The 20,611-nt window shown below is 44.3% G+C and overlaps 1 protein-coding gene across 1 annotated transcript in view; it reads right to left on the reverse strand.

Moving 5' to 3' along the window:
• Positions 1 to 20,611, reverse strand: part of FNDC3B (fibronectin type III domain containing 3B) — a 185,059-nt gene that overhangs the window by 32,717 nt on the left and 131,731 nt on the right. Inside the window, exons 12-20 of the mRNA XM_054282594.1 lie at positions 13,546 to 13,670; positions 10,562 to 10,736; positions 9,780 to 9,866; positions 8,036 to 8,174; positions 7,423 to 7,494; positions 6,835 to 6,953; positions 3,997 to 4,102; positions 3,035 to 3,207; positions 883 to 996 (exon numbers count right to left, since the gene is read on the reverse strand). Of these exons, the coding sequence (XP_054138569.1) occupies positions 883 to 996; positions 3,035 to 3,207; positions 3,997 to 4,102; positions 6,835 to 6,953; positions 7,423 to 7,494; positions 8,036 to 8,174; positions 9,780 to 9,866; positions 10,562 to 10,736; positions 13,546 to 13,670 (1,110 nt within the window). The remainder of the gene's footprint in view (positions 1 to 882; positions 997 to 3,034; positions 3,208 to 3,996; positions 4,103 to 6,834; positions 6,954 to 7,422; positions 7,495 to 8,035; positions 8,175 to 9,779; positions 9,867 to 10,561; positions 10,737 to 13,545; positions 13,671 to 20,611) is intronic.

Below are 20,611 nucleotides of genomic sequence, written 5' to 3' on the forward strand. Positions count from 1 at the left end.
GAGAGCAAATCCCTGACCATGAAAAGGCAACATTTGAAAGTTCAATGCGATTTCTAGTTGCAAAAAATATTAACAGCCCCAAACTGCACCAAATACACCTGTGTGTTATTAAATTAAACACAGATTATGTTTGTATCTAGGTATGTTGTTAGCACAATTTATTTGAGCATCTTTCTCAACAGGGGCATTGTTTTGGGGAGGAGCTCAATAGAACCAGGGCTGGGATGGCTGCTGGATTTTCACTGAAAGTCTGTGGCAGAACTACAGACTTTCCCACTGAACCACATCACAGTATTATTTATGGTAACATCCTTTCTTTTCTGCCTTAATTACACAGCATTTTTTCTTTAATGGCACCAATCATTCCCATAGCACTTCAGCTAACACTTATCTTGAGCTCAATGCCTAAGATGCTGGAGAACGGAGGAGGAATGCACACAAACTAAAATAAAAGTAAATATTTGGGGAAAACACAAACTTTTGATGGGGAAAAAGCCCTACACCGTAAGTATTTATGGAGAGTTAATTCTGTATCAGAGACTCCAGTTTCAGCCAGAATCAAATATTTGTATTTATAATTCGAAATGAGAACATGCTGATGTGCTAAAAGCTTGCAAAGAGCTCTTCTATCATCTGATGCCAGTGCAGGAGGCTTTGTGTCTGAATCCTGGTCTGGAAGACTCATGTCCAGCTTTGTGTAATTCTTCAGAGCAAAGTAGAGGAGATGATTTTCTACAACAGAATAGTTTCTACCTAGGGTTTCCTTGTATAACAAGATAGCTCCAGCCCAGTGAACAGCTCTCAAGCTCACTTTTGAGTTCTGTGCTGAGCACACTGGTCTGGGTAAGCAAAGTGGAATGAACAGGCAGGGACCTGACTCACCTCCCAGCTGACCAGGACTCGTGTGTTGGACAGGAAGGACAGGGAAGGTGCTCTGCACTGGCCCGGTGGTCCCGCTGCTGTGGTGACCTCTGTCACCTCCGAATATGGCCCGTACTGCAGGGGAACAAGGTGGTGGTATTATTATTATTATTATTGTTGTTGTTGTTGTTGTTGTTGTTCAGGTTCAAACCCATCTCAAAGCCCTCAAGAGCTTTCCAAAAACAGCACACGAACTTTTTCAGCACACTAAACTTTCTCAAAGGCAGACTGGGTTTCCAGCACCCAGCACCAACCACCAGAGCTCAGGATGAGCCCACTCAAATGACTCAGAGTTGAAGCGTGAGGTGAGCTCAGGAACAAGCAGAGAGCAGGTACATCCTTTGTGCATCCTCCTGTGTGGCAGCAAGGGCTCATGAAAGCAGAAACCACCTCCAATTTGCCCAAAAGTGAGAATGAGCACACAGTAACCGAGGAACAGTTTGTGTCCCTCTGCCTTACCTTAGCACAGGGTGTTCACGTATCCAAACCAGCATCCCATGGATACAAAGAGGAGCACAAAGACCAAAGCACACATTGGAGTCCAATTCCAGTTTCTTTTACACAGAATGCCTGCCCCAAGTTACTGTATCAGGACAGGATGTGCTGGACCCCAGCCTGGTACAAAGTGCAGGGACACGCTGCGCACACGCTGTGCTCCCTGGGCAGCTCAGCTCAGACAGCCTCTGAGCCCGTGGCAGCAGAATAATTTAAATGCAGATTAGCAAAAGAGAAAAAAAGCCAATTTTCAGCAGTCTGGGAACCTGGTTTCATCCAGCAGTGCAAGGACAGGAGATAGCACTGAAGCAGCCTTTCTGAGGCCTCCTGAGTGGAAGAGCGAGGTTTGCTCAGTACATCCCCGAGTTAATTAGAAATCGTTCTCCAGAACAAAGCAGCTTCACTTGGAAGCAATTAGAGGAAAAACACTGGTATTTACTTATTTTGTAATGCAGTATTAGTGAGCGTGAAAAAAGGAGCCACTACAAAAAGGCCAAACGACACAGAAATTATGAACCCCAGAAAACTTCTCAGCAGACGTGTCAGTATCTGCCATCAAAGAAAGGCCAACACTGATTGCTTTGTCCTACAAAGAATGTACATGTCAAAAAATATAATTTATTGACTTCTGCTGTTTTTGAGGAAGAATCTGGTAAAGGACATCCTCCCCTACTTTGCACCTGGTAGAAAAACAGAACCAAACCAGAACCAGTCCCCTCATTTAACAAAGGGTGGAATCAGAAATGTTTTGCAACTGTTCTGCTGAAAAAATAAAGGAAGAAAAAAAAGGCAAAGCATCACATACTCAAAGCTACCAGGTAAGCAATGGCTCTCACTCCAGCAAGCAAATCTTATCTCTCCTTGTGCATTTAATTAATTTTTCACAAAAACAAAACAGTGGGTGTTTTTAAACCAAAACAGTCTTGCAGATATTTCTAATACCCAAGTTTTAACAGAACTTCTCCCTGCAAGTGAGTAACTTCAAACCTTTGTGTTATATTTGTCATCAAGATTTCCTGGGGAGAAACACGTCAATGCATGTAGTTTAGTTGGGACTTTATATAAAACACCACTGGAATGGCACAAAGGCAAGCATAATCAACCCAAACCTCAATGAAAAAGATCTTTCTGCAGATCTCTGTGGACATCAGACAGAATTTCTGATGTATTTGGGAAGGCACTTCTTCCAAGGAAATAATTTAATAGAAAAGTCTCACTGAATCTATAAAGCACACATTTTTTTTGGAATTAAATCAAAAAAATCACCAGGAGTGTGCGTTTCCCTCAAAACACACCACCTGGGTGAAATTGCAGTTCTTGTTTTTACACATTTTGGATTTAAAACAAAAAAGAAGGAAATGCAACAGAATGAGGACGAAGAGAATCCTCCCTGCAAGCAGCTGTGACTTTCAGCAGGGATTTGGCACACTTGGGAGCAGCCGATTCTGGCCAAACCATACCAGTACCCAAAATCTCCTTCTAAAAGAGACCCAGGTCTAAAACTGCAGCTCCTCCTCCCACGCTCCTTCTGAGCATTTATCACATGTTTTTTCCTTTTCCCAGGTCGCCCTGCCCAGCTGAGGAGCAGCCCTGGCAGCACCCAGAGGTGCTCACGTACCCCGCCGTCGTTCAGGGCCCGCACGCGGAACCCGTAGGTGGCCCCGGGCAGGAGGCTGCCCACGGTGCACTCCAGCTCAGCGCCGTGGTACACCTCAGAAACCACCTCCTCAGGGGCTGTCATCTCCACGCTGTACTCAGAGACAGGGCAGCCGCTTTCTGACTCAGGGACATCTAAAAGAAATCATGGAATTCGTTAGTAGCGTTAGGGCGCGCGCCAGAACGGCCATTTTTACTTCATATACCACAGAAATGTGTATTTCTGCTTTTGTGTATAGATAGAAGATATCTCACAGATATATTCTATCTATATAGATAGACACACAAATTTTGTGTCTCCCTTTTGTTGTGGGCATCTTTGTTTTTACCCATGAAAACAATGTATTTGATGATACCTGAATGTTATGTTACAAGTCAGTAGCAGAGAATCAAACTGCCTGGGGATCAGAAAAACAGCAGCCACCAAAATGCTTCCAGCAATCATATGGGTGGATTTTTATACTGGTGTTGAAATATATTTGACAGTTAGAAATTTTACTTATCCAGAATTTGGCTTAACAAGTGATGCCACAAAAATACTTGGATGCTGCAAGATTATCACTGTAAAAAAAACACTGTTGGAAACTGGCATCTGTCTTGCATTCTGAAAAATGTTCATTTTTTGACAACTAAGTGCCATGAGTGTAGTCCAACATCTTTGCACAGTAACAGGGGTTCAATAGATTATATGTTATACTGTGGATCAGGATTTAAATGCCACCCAAACTCTCAATATGTTCTAACTTAAATTTTTGTAAGAAGTTATACATTAGAAGCTTCTGGCAAGCCAATATTGCAAAAGGAATAATAAAAAAAAGATTTTGAATCACACTGTGTTTTTGAAATAAAAGGAGAGATATTCTAATGATGCTGATACTTAACAGCCCTGACAGGGACAGGGCTAAAAAACAAAAAAAGGCTTACCCCACTGCAGCTGCACCTCCCTGTGCCTCGGCTTGCCCAGCAGCCGGGGCGGGCGGCAGGGCCCCGGCGCCACGCTCAGCGTGCGGACAGGTAAACTCTCGGAGCACTGGGGGAGAACAGAGCCCAGTTATACCTGACAGGAGCACAGCTCAGGTACACCTGACAGGAGCACAGCTCAGTTACACTGACAGGAGCACAGCTCAGTTACACTGACAGGAGCACAGCTCAGGTACACCTGACAGGAGCACAGCCCAGTTACACTGACAGGAGCACAGTTTAGTTACACTGACAGGAGCACAGCTCAGGTACACCTGACAGGAGCACAGCTCAGTTACACTGACAGGAGCACAGCTCAGTTATACCTGACAGGAGCACAGCTCAGGTACACCTGACAGGAGCACAGCCCAGTTACACTGACAGGAGCACAGCCCAGTTACACTGACAGGAGCACAGCTCAGGTACACCTGACAGGAGCACAGCTCAGTTACACTGACAGGAGCACAGCTCAGTTACACCTGACAGGAGCACAGCTCAGGTACACCTGACAGGAGCACAGCTCAGGTACACCTGACAGGAGCACAGCTCAGGTACACCTGACAGGAGCACAGCCCAGTTACACTGACAGGAGCACAGCTCAGGTACACCTGACAGGAGCACAGCTCAGTTACACTGACAGGAGCACAGCTCAGGTACACCTGACAGGAGCACAGCCCAGTTACACTGACAGGAGCACAGCTCAGGTACACCTGACAGGAGCACAGCTCAGGTACACACCCTGACAGGAGCACAGCTCAGGTACACCTGACAGGAGCACAGCTCAGTTACACTGACAGGAGCACAGCTCAGGTACACCTGACAGGAGCACAGCTCAGGTACACCTGACAGGAGCACAGTTCAGTTACACTGACAGGAGCACAGCTCAGGTACACCTGACAGGAGCACAGCTCAGTTACACTGACAGGAGCACAGCCCAGTTACATTTGACAGGAACACAGCTCAGGTACACCTGACAGGAGCACAGCTCAGTTACACCTGACAGGAGCACAGCCCAGTTACACCCTGACAGGAGCACAGCTCAGTTACACTGACAGGAGCACAGCTCAGTTACACCTGACAGGAGCACAGCTCAGTTACACCTGACAGGAGCACAGCCCAGTCACACCTGACAGGAGCACAGCCCAGTTACACCTGACAGGAGCACAGCTCAGTTACACTGACAGGAGCACAGCTCAGGTACACCTGACAGGAGCACAGCTCAGGTACACCTGACAGGAGCACAGCTCAGTTACACTGACAGGAGCACAGCTCAGTTACACTGACAGGAGCACAGCTCAGTTACACCCTGACAGGAGCACAGCCCAGTTACACCTTGACAGGAGCACAGCCCAGTTACATTTGACAGGAGCACAGCTCAGGTACACCTGACAGGAGCACAGCCCAGTTACACTGACAGGAGCACAGCTCAGGTACACCTGACAGGAGCACAGCTCAGTCACCCTGACAGGAGCACAGCTCAGTTACACCTGACAGGAGCACAGCCCAGTTACACCTGACAGGAGCACAGCCCAGTTACACTGACAGGAGCACAGTTCAGTTACACCTGACAGGAGCACAGCTCAGTCACCCTGACAGGAGCACAGCTCAGTTACACTGACAGGAGCACAGCCCAGTTACACCTGACAGGAGCACAGCTCAGTTACACTGACAGGAGCACAGCTCAGGTACACCTGACAGGAACACAGCTCAGGTACACCTGACAGGAACACAGCTCAGGTACACCTGACAGGAGCACGGCTCAGTTACACTGACAGGAGCACAGCCCAGTTACATTTGACAGGAGCACAGCTCAGGTACACCTGACAGGAGCACAGCTCAGGTACACCTGACAGGAGCACAGCTCAGTTACACTGACAGGAGCACAGCCCAGTTACACCCTGACAGGAGCACAGCTCAGGTACACCTGACAGGAGCACAGCTCAGGTACACCTGACAGGAACACAGCTCAGGTACACCTGACAGGAGCACGGCTCAGTTACACACCCTGACAGGAGCACAGCCCAGTTACACCCTGACAGGAGCAAGCTCAGTCACCTCTGCCATGGTCACCACCTTCAAAGTGAGCCACAGCTACAAGAAGTTGTCTTCTACACCCACCACTTAATGGAAATTTATATAAACAGTAAAGGAGAGGAGATGCTATCAAGCATGTCAGTACAAATACAATTAATGGAGTTCCTTCATTAGCATTCTCAATACTGGGCTCTCTGTTTTAGTTTTCCTCAGTTTGAAAATAATGTCAAGGCCTAAAGTACTCAATCTTAAATGAGAAAAAAACTTATCAAAGCAGGAGGAATAAGTGTATAGGTACTGAATTAAAATCAAAGAGGGGAATTACAGGAATTGGGGTCTGAAATAAGGAACCCAAAAACTTAAAGGATTCAGTCATATGAAAGATAATTGTTACAACAAACCACCTCTTTCTGCATCCTCCAGTCAATACAGGGTCAAGCACATGAGAGTCTGTGGCCTTTTTCAAGCAAGTGGCCACATCAGATAAACATGATGGTCTTTTTCTAATGTAAATATAAACAACCACAGATTGATTCTGAGGAAACCAAATCTCACTAAATTGCAGCTTGCTGAAAAGGAAATTATGTACACACAGAAATCTAAAATTCAGCAACATGCAGCATGAGATTAACTGCAATCAGTGTAGTCTCACTGTGCTACAGGGAAAACATTTCCCTTCTTTTGAAAGCAGAAGTATTTTACCAAAATTAGCAGATCAATCTCTGAAAAATATAAACCCAATAGCCCTTATTGTTAGATAACACCCACCTGACTGTGTCCACCAGTGCTGATACAGCACGCCCGGAGTTTATACAAAGTGCCTGGTTTCAAGTGAGTACAGGTGTATTCTGTGGCTGAGCCACTATAGGCCACTTCCCACTGGTTTGCTAAAAATAAGATATATCCAAGTTTAAAGAAGTGGAAAGCAACACATTTAGGAGTGTCCAGGAGAAAGGAAAATCTTCCCCAAATGACATATCTCAGGAAAATCATTATTATCACTATGAATGTTATTTTCCACTTGAAGACATAACACATAGACATACATGCAAATACATATATTTACAAATAAATATGAGTATTATATGTAATGTATAAATGTGCAAATATATGCACACAAATATAAATAAAAATATTTCTAGGTTTAGCAATATAACCTAAAATTCTGTCATTATTAGTAAAAAACCCACTACAAAACCTTCCCAAAATCCAACCCCAGCTCACCCAGGAATCCTGCAAAGTACATAACTGTTTAAATCACATCATTCAGGCATTAATTATAATGACCTAAAGAGTCAGGACCTCCATATAGTAGCCACAGTGTTTTTAAATTGAGACAACTTGTCTCAAGTTTACCTTCTGGACTTCCTTGAGAAATCTCCAGCAGATACTTTAGGATTTCTGAACCACCATTATCCTGTGGAGGATCTGGAAAAATCAGACAAGAAAAGGAGTGAAAGATGGCAAAACAATTACCAAACCTGTCAACAATTACCAAACCTCTCTCTGATCCAGCTCCTTCTAACTACACCAGGTTATGGGCAGCAGAAGGGGGTGACAGACATTTGTTTTCAGCATGAATCAGACTAAAGGTGCTGGATAATGATGATCCAAACAAAATGTATGGAAAAAGCACTGAAAGGGAAGCTGTGTAGAGGTTTGTCCCATTAAAAAACGAAGCAGCTGGAATGAAGCTGCACTGGGACATGAGATGGAGAGTGAAAAGCCTGAAGATGGACTTGAGTGCGAATTAATCAAAAACAAAACATTTTTTGCTTCTGAACACACAAGAGCCTCTACACACCTTTTAGAATATTAAAAAAAATAACCTGTCAAGTTCTCCAAACACATTCAACTTTGGGCTGAGAAGGAGCATGAAAAATCTAAGTTCTAGCACACATTTTTGCCATTTTATTTGCATTTCTTCCGACCCCAAGAAGCTCTGCTGCATCAGTCTGAGCTGGCTTACCCCACTTCACATTAAAGCCATGAGATGTTATCGGCCCCTTGATCACGGGTCTGGTGGGAGGTCCTGGCCTGTCTGGGCTGGTTGTGCAGACCAACACCTCGCTGGGAGAACTCTTCCCTTCCACGTTGGAAGCAAACAGCTGAAACAAAACCACAGTGAGTTTACCCCTGTTCACTGCAACTGCTCTCCTGGCAGTTCTGCAGCAGACTTCTGTCAGCAATTGCACAAATGTCACATCCCAAAGTGTGTGGGATTGTAGTAACAGATACTAGATTGTCATGATGTTTATTTACAAACCACAGTGATTTCTTCCCCTCCCACCATCAGCAATAGATCATGACATGTTTAGGATAAGAGCAGTGCTGGTTTTCCCTTTGAAGAAAAAGTCACTTTTTTCTTTAATAAAGAATAAGTGTGTCAACTTGCAGTATTTTTCTCATAAAAGAAAAGTAAGAGAATTGTAACAATACCTTTAGTATTTTTGTTCTGGAGGTATTTCTAACTGCTATTTATAAAGTAATTCAGACTATCAGTAATCACACAATTAAAAGTCAGATCAAAGTTGTGCCTGTAGCCAGTGACACCAGGCTACAGATTTGTTCTGATACCAATGCAGTTTTGTAAAATCCATGTTTAATTTGAAAGCAGGTCTGCAAAGAAGCACTAAGGGTTCTCTCCTCTCACCTGCCACAGCAGCCTTTACAATGCTAAGCTAAAAGGCATCATCTCAGAGTGACAGCACAAAAACTTCCCAATCCTTTGGGTAGTTCAGGCAACTTCACAAGGTCTTCTGTCCCAGAGAGCAGGAAAAGAGCATTCCCTGTGAGGGTGAGGCCCTGGCACAGGCTGCTCAGAGATGCTGTGAATGCCTCATGGACAGAAGTGTTCAAGGCCAGGTTGGAGCACCCTGGTGTAGAGGGAGGTGTCCCTGTCCACAGCAGGAGGGTTGGAATCAGGTGATTTTCCAACCCAAACCATTCTATGACTTTATGATTTTTTCTTTCTGTTGCTCCTGAATATACTAATCCAGGTTTTGGCCTCACACACAGCTTCTGGCCATCTCCAGAGGGACACCACACATGGGTGGCACCTCCTGTGGACAGGGATGGATGGAGAGCAGCACCACAGCTGATCCTGGATAACCCCACTGCCTTCTCCTCAACAGCAGCATCCACACTGTGCTGTGATCACAGACCTCAGCACAGAGAGGAAAATGCTGAAGCTGGTGTCTGCAGGAAGACTCCAGAGCATCTCTCAGGGGCTCTGAGCATCCACAGAGGAGAAGACACCAATACCTGCTAAAAACCAGCTCCAGAACCAGCCATGTTGATATATGAGACAGAAAAGCTTCATTCTGTGGCTGCCAGGGGAACACAGGCCCCTGTGCTGGCTGGGCACCTGACAGTGTTTGTTGCATTCTGTAGAAGTGAGATGGGATTTGTCACCAGGTTTTTGGGAGCAATGCAGCCAACTGTGACCACCTCATACCCCGAGCTACATCTTTACAACGTCCTCCCACATGGTACTGAGAACTGTGATTGATCCCCAAAGTCTGAGCAACAGTATCTCCCCTGTATGATAAAGGCAGAAATACAACTAACAGTTTCATATATTAGGTCACAGTATAAAGCAAATTTGTATTTGATGACTCAGTTTTGGAGGGAGCACTAAAGGATCCCTGCAGTGCCTGGAAAAAGCCCAAACCAGAAAACACTACACAATGACTAAAGGAAAAAGGCTTTACCCTGAACTTATACTGTGTGCTTCTTCTGAGATTCTTCACAGTACAGGCTTGCTCCTCTCCAGTGTACTTTGGGTGAAACACGCTGTCCTAAAAAAATACAAAACCAAACAAATTCCTGTAAGTGAGGAGTCTGTGAAAGTGTTCCCTCTGTTAGTCTGTGCCTACAACATGTTACAGCAAAGGGGCTTTAGAGCTGAGTGCCTTAAAAAAAAAAAACCCAAGAAAAAACAAACATATATATAATACTTATAACAGTATTACTACTACTACTATCATTACTATTATTATTATTATTACTATTATTATTGTTACTATTACTACTACTACTATTATTTTTAACTGCAAGGCCACAGTACTTTTTTTTTTAGAAGAGACATTTTGCAGCTGCCCTGAATAAGGCAATTTTGCTGCAAAATCAGCACAAAACCAATTGTGGCAGTTTAACCTGCTACAGAACTGGAAGTGACAGATGACAGAACGCCAGCCCACCAAGGAGCAGCCAGGAGGACACGGCAGACTGACCTGGCCAGGGACAAGCTGCCCTGTACCTCACAGAATCCTGTGTGGCTTTGTGAATAATCACAGATGACAGCAGAGATTTTCAGCTGAGGATTCCCAATTCTGCTGTGCAGCAGAGCAGATCACAGAGCTGCACCCTTGCCAAGTACCCAGGACTCCTGGAAGGCCCTCCAAAGGAACAGTCCATGCTGTTCTCAGTCATCTCCAATTATTAAATCAAAACTCAGTTTAAGTCATGCACTTCGTGGCAACACGGCACTCACATTATCCTCTTCCTGGATTTCCAGGGTGTAGGAAATCACTTCCTCTGGTGTGCATCCCTCTACTTTGTTCCACTGCAGGGAGATCCACGTCACCCCAGCGCGCAAGAGCCGCGGTGCAGAAGGGGTCTGAGGAATATTGCCTGCAGTGTAGCAAACCACCTCCTGGCTGTACCCACTGCTCAGAGACGGAGCACACAGAGAAATATTAAATACAGGCAAACAAACCTCCAAATCCCCCCCAGACAAAGAAACAGCAAAAAAACCAAAAACAAAACAACAGCAACAACCAAAAAAATCCAAAAATTAACCCAAATAAACCCCAAATAAATCCACCCCACCACCACAAAAACACAAAGCTAAATAAACCTAAACCCCCAATGCACTTAGAGAAATATTTCACATTTTCAAAAAATCTGGACGAAGTTCAAATTTCTCAGGTGGAAAAGATGAACATCCAGTTAGGAAATGCCAGAACTAAGAATAGAAAAAAAAATGCAGGACAGTAATTTTTTTCCACAATAACACTGGGAAAAAAAATTTGAATGCCTAAAAATATTAACTTGGTATTAACTGTGGAGGAAAATCTCATTTAACAAAGGGGATCCAAAGTATAGGAAACAAAGTCTCAAGTGTTCAACTTTTGGATGTTGAACCTGAGATGTGCAGAATACAAACTCTATAAATTCTGATCAAGCTCTCAAAGGAAGGTGACATTCTTGCACTTTTCAAATCTGTTTCCAAATACAAAACATATCTTGTACCTTGAAGTCACACCATGAACTTAACACACAGAAAAAGCCAAATCTCCTTATTCCAAATTTTCTTTCTCAAAAATAACCTATTTATTGAAATACACTTACATTTAAATAAAGCACCTATAACGAAAACCCAAACAAGACAAAAACCATCATACATGGTAAGTCCATAAAAGCATTACAACAAACCAAAGCCATCTCATGCCATGAAGTGTTAGATGACATTATCATGCCTTAATTCTGAGTGCTGTCTATAAAAATAAGGCATGTATGCTGGTGCTTATCTCACAGATTAGCACAGAACAGCTGACCATAAATAGTTTTTAGCTCACTCCTTCCTCAATAGCCTGAGGGGAGAGAAAAAAGGGAGAAAGAGAAGAAACAAAAAAAAAAAGGGGGGGGGAGGAGTGTTGAAACATGCACTAAGATATTTTAAAAATCTGGAATCTGGCAAAGAAAAGAGATGCCAGAACTGGGAACTCTGCACAAACCCAATTCCCTTCCAGTTACACTCAGCAGGTCCAGCTCAGCCCCCCTCTCTCTCCACATTATTTCAATGGGGAGGGAATTAATCTTGGAAGAAGTTGGGAAAAGGGACTCTGTGCACGTGTGAGTGGTCTCAGTCCATGTCAGGGAAAACACAGGAACATGAATAAAGCAGCTTTCTAAAGCTATAAATTACGGAGAGGCTTGTGTTTGAGGAGACAGAACAATGCAGGAGTCTCCCTCCACAAAACACATTGTTATAAACCAGTGCTGTTTCTTTTGTGTCCTTGTAGCAATGATTAGATCCTGTTTAGCTAAGGAGGACAATAAAGGAGTGCACAAGGGCACTGCATGTTTGGCTTCTTCACAGCTGAACCTTTCCTGGCCTGCCCTGCTTGCCTGAGCCCAGGAGCACAAAGTCCCTTCTCTGGGCACACTCTGCCCCTCAGCTGCAGAACATTTCACCCCAGGGCTCCCCAGCAGCTCCCAGAGGAATGAACTAAGTCTGATTTCTCACCCATCTTCATGTGAGTGCATCAGTGTGTGTGCAAGGAAAAGCAGAAGCTAAACCCCATCTTTCAGTGCTTTGGATGTCCTCTCTCAGTCCTGCCTGTCTCTCCCTTCCTTCCCACCCCATCAGCCAGCCCTGCCAGTCCTGAAGAAGGAAGGGACTGTACTGCTGAAAAGAGACAGAAGGGCTTTGCTTTAAACCAGAAAAATAAATATATCAAGATTCCTTTCAAAATCTGTAACTCAACTTCCCCTTGCTTGTTTTTCTTGGTTCGCAGAGGTCCCTAGTGGGAATTTTACATAACAGATGTATTCTTTTCGTATTAGGAACAGACCACAAAACACCATTTAACACCTCAAAAGGAGCCTATCTGCTCAGGCTGATCTCATCAGCTGAAGGTACACAGCAATTCCCTGGGAGGTGAAGGATATCATCAAGGAAAGCCTGACTTACCTTGAAGCATTAACAACAGAGCAAATATCAGATACTAAACTCAAAACCATTGTGAAAAATGCGTGTATTTTACTATTGGCTTTTCACAAATATTAAAATGAATATTATATGTGTTGTGTTAGAAAGTAATGCTGTATTAATTCTCTTAAGTACTGTGTTAAATATAGTTTTAGGTTATAAAAATTGTTAAAATAGAAACGATGCTATGTAGGATACTTTTCTTAAGAAAGGACTCGCACTTAGCAGCCACAGGACACCTAAATCTTTCAGAGAGAAAGAATTTTTTGCCCCATTATCAGAAGAAATTAACTTCTTCCCACCTGGAAGGTGCTGTTAGGATTCAGAGGAAGAAGTTGATGATGACCAGACAGAATCCTGTGTTTGAATGGAATTTATGCATCACGTATGAAGTGCATGAATATGTAACAAGCTATTGGTTTTAAAGGTTTATCCTTTGTTAATGCGGGTCTTTTTCAGGCTCCTGCTGCCCAGAAAAAGATACCCAGACGTCCGTAACTCTCTGTACTTGTTGTCTCATATTGTCCTAATTCAAATTGTCCAAATTATTATTACTCTAATTGTATTACTATTTTTATAACCATTTCATTACTATTAAACTTTTAAAATTTTAAAAACAAATGATTGGCGTTTTTCACACCATGAAGAGAAAAGAAACAAAACCCCCCCCAGAAATTCCTCTTTATGCTGGCATTGATGGGTGAACTTTTCAAGCAGCACTTTTTTTGTCGAGGAAGCTCTCAGCTCTCTGAGGAGCTCACCTGGTACCGATGTCGTTCTGGGCCGCCAGGCGGAAGGTGTAGCCCAGAGCCGGGCACAGCTTGGTCAGCTTGCAATGCTTCTGGCTCCCAAAGTAACATTCTCTGAAACCACTGTTCCTCTTCCCCTGGAAAGAGAGAAATCTGTGATTGGATTGCTATGAAACAAAACCACGCCACGCTGGTTTCAGAAGTGCTATCAGAATGAGATGTTTCCATAAAGGAAGCTGTGCGAGCGCTGACAGCACTGCTGTGCTCTGAAAATCGCACAGCGCAGCAGAGTCTGTCACATACCTTCTCCTCTTACCTTCTCGGAGCTGTGAGAAGTGTCTACAGCACATTGAAACACAATTTACCCCACTCACAATAAAAAAAAGTGGGAAAATTATGAATGAAATGAATCTCTGCATCTCCTCGGAGCAGGGATAAAGGCGCAGCCAACACTTTGCAAGCACTGCTCTCCCCCGAGCATCCCTCGCTGGGATTGTCTCAGCAGTTCCCTATCCCACCAGAGGGCTCTCGCTCCCCACGCTCCAGCACAGGACAAGCTGCTGGGACCTTCCCCTGCTTTCCAGGGCAAAATTCCTCAATCCCAGAGGAATATCCAGCGTGCCAGGCTCTGCACCCACCCACTGCCCCGAGCACACCGCGTGTGAGGAGTGAACAGGGATTTTGGGGGAAGTCTGGAACTTTGTAAAGGAACCTGTTTGCCAGAGGGATGGTGTTTGGGAGCTTCACACCAGTGTGACCTGGAGCAATGATCCATCCTGGGAAAGGCAGCACGAGGCAGCATCCCAGAGGGAATGGAGACACTTCTCCAGCTCCCAAACACGAGGCAGAATCCCAGAGGACATGGAGACACTTCTCCAGCTCCCAAACACTTCTTCAGGTGCTGGTTTGTATCTCAGCACCGCCGAGCACAAGGACACACACAAATTCTCTCCCTGACCCCACCACATTTAAAACAAAACCAAACCCCTACTAATGCAGCCCAGCTTGGCACACCCTGGGGCAGGAATAAAGCCCAGATGTTTGCAGGACAGAGTCAACTGAAGTAACAGGGAATAATTATTCCCTAAAGTAACAGGGAATATCTGGACTCTTTCTAGGCCACACATGGAAAATGGGCAGTTTGAAATCTTTCAGGGAAAAAGGCATGGACTGCTCAGCTCCTCAAAAATAATATCTACCAGTATTGGAACAGCTGAAAGGAGTTTTAATTTCAGTACTCAAATACAGAATTATTGGACATTATGCCATTATTTATTGTTATTTATTTGTATATAAAAATATGAAAAACATATATGTTATTTATGAAAATAATTTAAAATTGGGTACATTATGAAGTACCCAGAAGCCCACCAGAATGGAGGTCTGACAAAGCACACCCATGGGCTCCAGCATGTGCAGAAGACAGGGTTATGCCCATCTCTGCAACTTCTTCTGACTGAAAAGTTCTCCTGAGCCATTTATTAGTTTTGGCACATACCATTTTTAATTTTTATGTACCATTCTTAATTTTTACTGTACTATTTACTGTACTATTCACATGGGAATCCCCCTGAGGCCAGCAGCCCCACCTGCCGTGCCTCCTTGGGCTCACTGTGCCCTCCCACACGCTGTTCCTCCTCCATGCTCAGAACATCTCCACTAAAGAGCTCCAAAATCCCTGAGTGGGACATGCATTTTTCACTGGCCCACTCTCCAGCCCCTGCCAATTTCTACCTCTTCTCCCTCGAGAAGGAAAAACTCCCTGAAAGTTTTGTGGTGAATCTCCAGGATGTGTTTATCAGGCTAGAAACAGCCACAGAGATGATTTCCAGCACAGCACAGCAGTGTGGGGGCACTGAAGGGACGTTCAGCATGCTGGCAAACAGCCAGAGCTTTTATTTACACAGAGGGAGCCTACACTTGTTCTAGAACTCCTTTACACACAACCTCCTTCAGCTTCACCCACCTGCTCCAGCATTGCTGCACAGCTCAGGTAAATTCAGGAGGGGGATTGGAAAAGAATCACGAAACCCAAAACAAAAACAGTTTGTAAATGAGGAAAATATTTACAGATCTAAAATCCCTAGCCATTGAGTGCTGTGATAGAATTGCTAGTTACAGAATTCTATGGTAGAATTTCTTTAGGACAAAATTAACAGGTGAGCATACTTCTCAGCTCAGCAGCAATAGATTTAAAGTGCAGACTATACAAAACCTAATTAGAAATCTTATGTTTCAGTAAAATATCCATTCATCAGTTCAGCACTACTAAAAATAGATTTTTTTCCCCTATGCAAACTCTCTTTTACAGGTTGAGTTGCCTTAAATTAATTTTTCCTCAACTCTTTAATGACTTCACTGCTTATAAATAATTGAAAACATTTAATTTATTTTGGATTTCTCTTTAAGAATGCCTTTTTAAAAAATAATTTTCCTATGCTTTTTTTCCAGGAGAACAAAGTGACCAATTGCTAAGCATATGGTCAATAAAACAATGATGGCAAAAAAGAGGAAATCATGGAAAATCTCACCTATAGCACAATGCCTGAACTGAGAGCACTGGGCCAAGCAAACTCTCATTTGTCAGCCTGGTTGGTTAAAATTTTGCCAAGATTGCCAAACATTTAAAGTATCTTTAACTTTATAACAGTACAAACCCTGATATTGTATATATTTCTCTTCCAGAACTGGTATTGTACATTCCCCAGACTCACTCAGAGACCAACTGGTATTCAGATTACTCAGACTGGCTGGTATTTTGGATTCTATTGGCACTAATTGGAGAGGCTGGCCGATATTTCTAATTATCCTGGCATTAATAGCCTGGAAATAGCTTCTCTGCTCCTTCTCTCCCAAGATTTATGAAAGCACTAATGCTGGCATAATTATAGACAGGAACAACTGGCAGGCTGGTACTGGCTGCCACCCAAGAGCCTTACAGCTTTCCCAGAATCCTCCTCCTAGTCTTTGTACACTCGGCATCCAAGTTTTTAATCCTTCAAATAATGTTTCGTAAGTTGCTTAAAATACACTTTGTATCGTTTCTGCGAGGATTTGCAGTCCCCACATTGCAGAGGGAGAGCGCTGTCCCCCTTCCCCAGCCCGGGGGAGGCTTCTCCTGCCTCCCTTTGCTCCTCCAGGACAGCCCACCCTGTGCTGGACCATCCTCGTCTGAGGGAACAAGGACAACTCAGCCCCACAAATCCCTCCTGCATTGCACAACGCTCCAGCAGTGTTTGAACACCATCACAGCTCGGCTGCTCTTTCAGCAACACTGCAAGCTGCACACTCACCCAGCGCAGGGTGCATGGTTTCCTTTGGAGAGCGTGTTTACTGAAGAAGGGATCTGAGGTTTGAAATGGGTTTTGTTGACTGATCCGAGGTTTGAAATGGGTTTTGTTGGCTGAGGTCCCTGCAGCAGACCCAGTAAATAAACACAGGGGGAGGAAGGCGCAGGTACAGCAGGGCAGGGATGGGGCACAGCCCTGCACAGGGCTGAAGCAAAGCTCACACCACACCTGTGAGCAGCACGCAGCAGTGACATCTGCTGCGGCCACACCAGCACTGGCTGCTGTGCTTGGGTCCTGCTGGCAATAAAAAGGAACAGACTGAAACTCAATCTGACACAGAGCTGAGGAGCAAACTGTCAACAATTAGTGCAACACACCCTCAGCTCTCTGCAGAGGATTTACTGTGCCAGTTATGCAAGTAACTGAGTTTTCTCTATACACAAACACTCAGGAGGCAGAAAGGGACCTATAAAACATCCCTAAATTATACAAAACCCCCCAATTTTACACAAGGGTCTCCTCTTGCATGTCTCACAAGAGTGGCACAGCCACAGAACAAACTCAGGGAGGGCAGGTAAGTGAACAAACACAAACATGGAGCTCCCTGTACCCAGCTCTGGAAAATCACCACTCAGGTGCCGGGCTCAGATTATCAGCTGGTATAAACAAGCACATCTCTGCTACCTCGAGGAACTTGAAACTCTGTGGCAGAACAAAATTCTCCCCATTTATCTGTATGTAAACTTCACTATTAACCATCCATCATCAAATCATTAAGCAGTGTGGTATTGTATCAGTCTCTCTCTGGAGTAAATGAAAATGAGCTGCTTACAGGGTAAGAATTAAAGCTGCTTTGAGCTCTGCACAGAACAGGGACACACACACACTGTGTGAGAGGGATGTCCTTGTCTCTGGCTCAGAACATTCCTGCCCTTTCCCATCGAGAACGAATAGGATACTCTGGCTATCCATATACACAAGAGAAACATTTATTTACTACCACTTAATCACACTACAAGCATTTCACATCTAATTAGCAACAAAGGCCTGGTTCTTACAGCAGTGCCAGCAGCATTTTTCAGTGCAGCTACAGTTTAGTGATTTTGATGAATGCTGGCATCAGGGAAAGCATCACCTCCTTTACAGTCATGTTTTCTGTTTGGTATATTTTTAATGCTATTTTTTCCCCTGATTAGCTTTTTGCTTACTCTGAATAATCAATCCTGGCACCAAGTCATCAATTCAGTTCAGGTTTTTAAATTCAAATTTCACAGCAAAAGAGCCAGAAGGTGAAGTTTTCCTTAATTACCAATTTGAACTGATTTTATTGCCAGAGAACTAACGCACCTGTAGTACAAGCATGTTCCAATCCCAATGAAATCCAGAATACCTGAGACAGAGGCTGATCCTTACTTCTTCAGAGTCAGTGGAAATTTTCTTAGGGTACATCCAGTGTAACTGAGTGACAATTTGCTGAACTGATCTTTTACTCTCCTATTTAAGAACTAAGTGTCCTTTATAGTTCTTCAGGCATTTTAAGAGACAACAGTTCATCAGCAAAGTATGACAACTCTAATTCAAAGACTTGGATCAGTAAAGGGAAAGCATTTGTGTTTTCTAACTAAACATGAAGCACCAGTTAAATTACAAACTGTTTAACCCAAACTGGGACAGAAAAATGTAGGATAACTGGAATGGCTTTATGTACTGACAACCTTTCAGAGTCTGCAGGTCAGGAAACCCTCAAACCGGAGAACTAAACTGAAGCAGCAGCTGGGTAGGGTGGCACAGTAACATATTAAGCAGGATAACCTTCTAGAATTTCCTACCTCACCTCACCGTGGAGTTTTACAGCCACAACTCATTTTCTGCACACGCAACTGACACCACCTACACTCCTGGAGGCGCTTTGGATGCTACACACTGCTCCTCTACCCCATAAAAACCGGAGGAACCAGGTGAGACACTGCTGAGCATCTGACACACTCTGAGATCTGGGCTGTGCTACAGACAGACAGAGAGGCAGACAGACAGACAGACATCTGTGAGCCCCCATCCAGGAGCACAAAGGGGCTGCAGGAGCCCCTCCCTTGGAGGGATAACTCTGCTTGAGCTGGGGGAACACACTGGTGTATCTGGGACACAACTGGAGTGTTTTCCTGGATGCCCCCACCCCTCTCCACACCTCCCATGCCTGATGCCAGCTTTGTTTGCAGCCTTTGCACAAGAGCCTTGCAGGACCTGCGTGCCATGAGTGTGGCAAGGGCTTTCCACACCATTCTTCCCTAGGAAGGGACTCTACTTCCTAGGCAGGCTGCCACTTTAGGGTGTTTCTCCACCTTTATCATCTGACAGATTTCTTGCTCTCTGCTCTTGCAAAGCCCTCTCTGCTTTGCAGCCACGACTCCATTTCCTTCTGATGGCTGATTATTTTACCCTGTGCCTCACAGCTCATGAATGCTGCTCTAGCTGAGCTCTGGCAGTGTGCTCCCTGCTGCCTGGCAGCCCTCTCCTGTGCCCTGATGTATGTATTCCTTGATTTCAGCAGGACACAGGGTGGCCTTGAGGAGAAGGCAGTGCTTGTGCTCGTGTGGAGCGCACAGAACCAAGCTCGGGGCTGCAGGGCACTGCAGGTGAATTCTCTTTTGTACCTGGGTGCCAGAGTTCCAGCAGTTGAGTGCACTTCACTGTCACTCTGGTTTTTTAAGATTTTTAAAGTTTTCTAATGTTGACATTCTTGTAGTGAACTTTCTCACCTACTTTCTGTAAATAACTCATTGTTTTGCATTCCTTTATGGAAGAAGAAAGAGTTGATAGATTGTTAGTTTGACCAGTGTCACTGGAGAGGTGGCACTGTCACCCTACAATCCGCTGTCACTTTTGAAAAACTATAAATGTTGGAGTCAGAAAATAAAGTTCCTTTTTTTCCTTCACCTTGAGAACAGAGGTGTGTGCTTGTGTTCTTCCTCAGAGGCACAGCCTGCCATGGCCCATGGAAAAATGACTGCAGCATCCTGCCAGCCACCACTGCATGGGATGGGGCTGCTGCAGACTCAGCCTGCATCTCCAGACTTTTCCTTTCACAAGCATTAATAGCAGGCTTCAATTTCAGTGGCTTAACGTTGCATTTCTGTCTCTCATCAGAGAGATAAGAGACAGAAATCTCTTATCTCTTATTTTTCTAAAAAATTTTTAGAGAAGCTACACCTGTGGCATTAACTGTCTCAGAAGCTGCCAGCTACATTTCAGCCAGGACTCCTGTCAAACCACTGGAGAAGCACCAAATTAATTTGTGCAGGGCCATTATTCTTTCATCTGTGCTGGCCAGCTATCCATTATAATCTCAGATTTCAGGGCTGTTACTGAGAAAACAAGGTAATTAATAAGGGAATCTGGATGCCTTCATTTTTTCCCATTGGTAGCTGAACTACCCTAAACCAAACTGCTTTTGCTCTGCGAAAAAATGGGTGCCATAAGTATTCTTTCTGAAGACAAAATTCTTATTAAAGAGTTTGAAGGACAGAAGGATTTTAGAATTGTCCTATATATATCCAAAAGTATGCCTATCCTCTATGTAGTCAAAATGAACATTACAGTATTTGCACTGTATAATTATCTGCTGACGGTCCCTCTTCTGACAGGACTTTCTGTTGCTTCCCTTTCCTTTGCAGGCTGGAATCATCCATGTTTCCACTGCTCTGTGCTGCTCTGCTCCTTCAGCTCCAGGTTACTGGAAGCTTTGGAAGAAATCACAAGTGCACAATCAAGATGTCACAGGACTAACAGGA

Source organism: Melozone crissalis, unplaced genomic scaffold, assembly GCF_028551555.1.
Source record: "Melozone crissalis strain CALT ecotype California unplaced genomic scaffold, PUWL_Pcris_2 ptg000034l_1, whole genome shotgun sequence".
NCBI classification, from domain to species: domain Eukaryota; kingdom Metazoa; phylum Chordata; class Aves; order Passeriformes; family Passerellidae; genus Melozone; species Melozone crissalis.